Genomic DNA, 4123 nt, shown 5'->3' with positions numbered 1-4123 from the left:
GGCTCCTCGACCTGGACCATAACTGTGGCATACACTGCACGCTCCGGGCGCTCCATCTTTGAGTCCATGTCGTCGAAACAAACTCCGGAATCCTCCAGTTCGTCCCCGAAGTCTTTTCGCGATATCCCGGTGAGCAAGCGGTCGGTATGGGAGTCATGGGCAGGTGCGACTTGGAGCGTTCACCTGGCCTCGTGCCAATCTTATTTATGTTCACAGTACTGCCTGCGAAGACTCGCCTGAGGATCTCGCTCGGTATCACCGGCTTCGCTATCTTGGGCCTTCTTGTGTCAGACCGGCTCGAGAAAAACCTGCCCACATCAAGTTCAACTCAGCCTGCCCAACCAGTTCAAAGCGATGCGAAGAGCTCATGAAGCGCGAAGTTTTCATTGTAGCCAAACACCCTGCCAATGTTACATGCTGTTGAATGGGGTCTCTTACTCAATTCCCCCGTACGGATCCACCAGAGTCATGGCAGGCGAAGGCGGTGCTGCGCGAGAGTTACTTCTCTTCAGGGACGTAGAGCGCGCTGGAGATTGGTCTGCGTATCGGGCTTGGGGTACAGGTGTCAGAATGCCGAGGCCGTGCGCGTAGGTATTGCTGCGAATAGGCTGTGGTGCGTATATGTTATTTGGGACGAAGCCCGAGCCGATGCCGGTCATGTTCTCTACCGGAGCCTTCTCCAGATCGTCGTCGCATGTCAGGCTCTTCGTCCGCGCAGGCGGCGGCAGCGATGGGTAACGGTCATTATGTCTTGCCATACGAATCTCCCAGCCGGTCTTCTCCCAGTCCGGTATGAGCTCTTCGACATGGTTGAGATCCTTTCGCTTCTTTTTCCAGACGAGGTCACGCATGAAGTTCCACCACTGGTCGAAGAATACGGCGAGTAGTAGGATGGCGGCGACGGCGCTGAAGGAGATGACTGCCACGCCAATGATCTTCCATTCCCCGGTACCGCGATTAATGGACTGGCCGCCAGACTGGGTCGAGGAATGTGTAGGGGCGATGGGGTAAGAGGAGGGCGTTGTCGCTGTTGGTGTTGGTGTCGCAGAAGTATGTGATGTAGAAGTGGATACGGAAGCCATTGTGCTGACTGTGCTAGGCGATGATGACAAAAGAGCTGAAGTGGTCTGCGAGTGAGAGCCAGCCAGATTCGAAGACTTTGACTTTGAGTCAAGCGAGGTCAGGAGCCCAGCTAGTGAGACAGTGCCAGTTGGTGCAGCCGAATGAGTGAGGCGCTCTGTTGCATGTTCGACATGCGTCTCTTGCGGCGGTGGCTGCGGCGGTTGTACAGTCTGAAAGGGGTCGAAGACGTCGTTCAGGGCTCGTTTCTGTGCAGGCGAAGCAGTGGCAGAGGTGACCAAGACGAAAAGGGGCAAGAGGGACCAGCAAGCGGTACAGTCTCATCGGAGTTGACCGTTTGTTTTACAGTTACTACATGAACGAGAGCTTGGTGACGAAGAGAGGGAATCAGCGAAGACCAGCTTCAGTAGTGGACGGTCCTGGCAAGTCCTGCGATGAATGAACTTGAACTCCAAGACCTCGGCGCTCGGCCGCGGTTCGGTTTAACCCAGTGGGGATCGTGAAGCAACTGATCGAACCGATCTACGCCACGACTTGCGAGCCCCCCAGCGACTGGTCCCAGGCTTTGCCAGTACTGTAGCTCGGAAGGCTTCACAGCTATCGAAGGTATCATAGGGCGAGCATTTTCTTTTGCATGTGCCCGGCACGGCCTCTCATTGATATCTTTGGTCTTCTCTACTAGCATTGGCCCCCAAGGCTTGACTCTTGGTTCACTATCTCCGGATGATACGTAGTCAACGATCCCAACTCGTCGGTCGTGGCGACTGATCTGTCGAATCAATCGTTGACACTACGCATTGCTTGCAGTTACCGTCAAAATTTTCTCGCAAGGAGCCATTTCTCAGAATCTTGTCGCGGTCTCATAATTCTCATTCGAGCCCACGATGTCAGTCGACGTTACCAACGGTGAGTTGACGTTTGGACGTACTGATTCAAGCAAATTCATTGGCGAAATTGCCTTGCGTGAGTGAACTAGCATTCTGGCACTCTAGCCTGTTGGCCGTGCTGATCAGTGTATACAGTCCTCTCACCACCACGGCACCTGCATCGGGATTCTGGTATGTGATAACGGTATTCAACAAGAAATCCAGGATCTCACGCGTAGACTGGCCTCAGGGGTATTGACGAGAGCGTCACCTATGGCACGTTGGGGATCAGCATCCTCAACGAGACCGTCGATGGCGGAGCCACACTCATCTTGATCGCCACAGGTATGCTGATTTCACATTGTATACCGCCCCTCGCTCAGTATCGTCCTCTCGTGCAGATGCCACGATGCGCTACCAGCAAGCCACGGGTGCCGTGTTCGACAATGCTACCGGTATGTTCCGCCTCACCCCAGAACAATTCGCAAACCTGCAGAGTTTGTACTTCCACATCAATGGCACGGCGCTTGAGTTTACCGCGAACGCCCAGATATGGCCGGTAGGTCCACATGGAAATCCTAGTCGAACGTGCGCGTGTTCACTTCGAGTCCTGCGGAGGCCTCTGAACGCGGCGGTTGGCGGCACTAACTACTACGTTTACCTCATTGTCTCTGACATTGGCTCAGTAGGCGCCATCAACCTCGGCTTCGTCATGAGCCAGACCTTCCTGGAGCGGTTCTATACTGTATTCGGAAGTTCTTTGTCTTGTCGTCGTTCATACAGCGGCCTGACGAATGCTCTCAGGATACAACGAACAAGCGGGTGGGATTCGCTACGACTCCCTGCACCAATGCGACGACGAACTGAGCGTGTGGTGTCATGCTTGTGATCACAGCATGGCTTACGCAGAAATTTGACTCTCGAATTGCACATTGTAATGTACACAAAAGATGCGGTAGCGCAGGTGACCGAGACGAAGAAGGATAAACAGGCAGTATAGTATCGTTGAAGTTGAGTCGTAGTGGCCACATGTACAACAGTCTGGCCAATGAAGAGGGCACCAACAAAGATCAGTTTCCGTGGTAGACTAGACGGCCCTGGCAAGTCTGCGATGGATTTGAACTTCGAGATCCCCGTGCTCGGTTTAGGTTAATATGATATGACGCGATCATGTACGTATTTGTCCAATTCTCACCAGCACCGATGCATTTAATATCTCCCAGCATACGGTGACAATACGTGAGCATGAGATGAATTTCGCAAGATGAATTTCACAGGATTATATATGTCATGAGCTCATCGAGCCGTACGGCACACCGACTGTTTGCACACCACAGTGACACCACACGAAAGAAGACCGTCCCGTCGTCATGGCTATTTCAATTGCTGCGTTCTCCTGCAACTGAGTGTTTGGGATTGGCGAGCCTAAGTAGCTTCAGACAGCAGGCAATCACGTGGACGATCGGGTCGGCTTAGGGCTCTTTCTTCGCACACTAATTTGTTCTCTGCTACCTTCATTAGCAACGCTCCATGATGTTCACTAAATATCCGACGACGGATAGCCCGAGAGCATACTGCGCGATGCATACCTGAGACTGGCGCGCCACAGAAGGAAGCAGTCATTGGTCACTGTACCCCACTTAGAGACCAGCAGCTCATATTGTGCAACTTCGTTGTTATTAGGTGAGCTTTGCCTAATTCTCATGCGGAGCACGAATGTTGAACGCTGATTTAGCACATGTACTGCACGGCACTGTCAAGAATATCTGTCTTAGAACCGGAACGCCGGTCCTCAGTTCCCATCTTTGTGCCAAGTCCTAGCACGTCTACTGGGCCTGGTGAGTGCCGTTTGGGTGAGGTGTGCGCACCACATGCTGACATGGGGCGGAGCGACGGCAGTGATATAAGGCGAGGATGCATGACCGTGGTCGTTGTGGAACCCGTCGACTCATCCCAGCATGCTCGCCGGCTCCTCTCTCCTCGCTACCCTCGCTCTCGCACTCGCCGTCGCGGCCGGCCCGGCCGTGACCGTCCGCAACAATTTTGGTCACCCTTCCGTTCGCGAAACATGTGAACCTCACCGGATCGGCGTCGCTGCTCAGCCGTGACCAGGCTCGTGTGCGCCACCTGAAGCAGCTCGCGAAGACGGGGACCGCCAGCGAGCTATCCACGGACGC

At 54.0% G+C, this 4123-nt stretch overlaps 2 protein-coding genes across 2 annotated transcripts in view; one reads left to right on the top strand and one right to left on the bottom strand.

Moving 5' to 3' along the window:
* The window catches only part of PHACADRAFT_248295 (uncharacterized protein), a 2278-nt gene extending 1142 nt beyond the window's left edge, over positions 1 to 1136 (bottom strand). The window contains exon 1 of the mRNA XM_007390950.1: positions 277 to 1136. Within this exon, the coding sequence (XP_007391012.1) occupies positions 435 to 1082 (648 nt within the window). The 5' untranslated portion in view covers positions 1083 to 1136 and the 3' untranslated portion in view covers positions 277 to 434. The remainder of the gene's footprint in view (positions 1 to 276) is intronic.
* Positions 1137 to 1757: 621 nt separating this feature from the next.
* PHACADRAFT_204771 (uncharacterized protein) lies at positions 1758 to 3098 on the top strand. Its single transcript, XM_007390949.1, has 7 exons — positions 1758 to 2047; positions 2103 to 2138; positions 2197 to 2291; positions 2348 to 2505; positions 2565 to 2580; positions 2636 to 2691; positions 2751 to 3098. Exons 1-7 carry the CDS (start codon positions 1965 to 1967, stop codon positions 2811 to 2813), a joined length of 507 nt encoding a protein of 168 aa, XP_007391011.1. The 5' UTR covers positions 1758 to 1964; the 3' UTR covers positions 2814 to 3098.
* The last annotated feature ends 1025 nt before the right edge of the window (positions 3099 to 4123 follow it).

This window comes from Phanerochaete carnosa, assembly GCF_000300595.1.
Source record: "Phanerochaete carnosa HHB-10118-sp unplaced genomic scaffold PHACAscaffold_1, whole genome shotgun sequence".
Lineage (NCBI taxonomy): Eukaryota > Fungi > Basidiomycota > Agaricomycetes > Polyporales > Phanerochaetaceae > Phanerochaete > Phanerochaete carnosa.
The sequence above is the reverse complement of the archived record's forward strand: the minus strand, read 5'-3'. Positions and strand labels throughout refer to the sequence as shown.

Excerpts from the sequence above, each read along its gene's own strand:
- PHACADRAFT_204771 (XM_007390949.1), top strand. The coding sequence starts at position 1,965 with ATGTCAGTCGACGTTACCAACGGTGAGTTGACGTTTGGACGTACTGAT. Across the intron at positions 2,139-2,196 it reads GCACCTGCATCGGGATTCTG|GGGTATTGACGAGAGCGTCA; the intron begins GTATGTGATAAC and ends GACTGGCCTCAG. Across the intron at positions 2,292-2,347 it reads ACTCATCTTGATCGCCACAG|ATGCCACGATGCGCTACCAG; the intron begins GTATGCTGATTT and ends CCTCTCGTGCAG.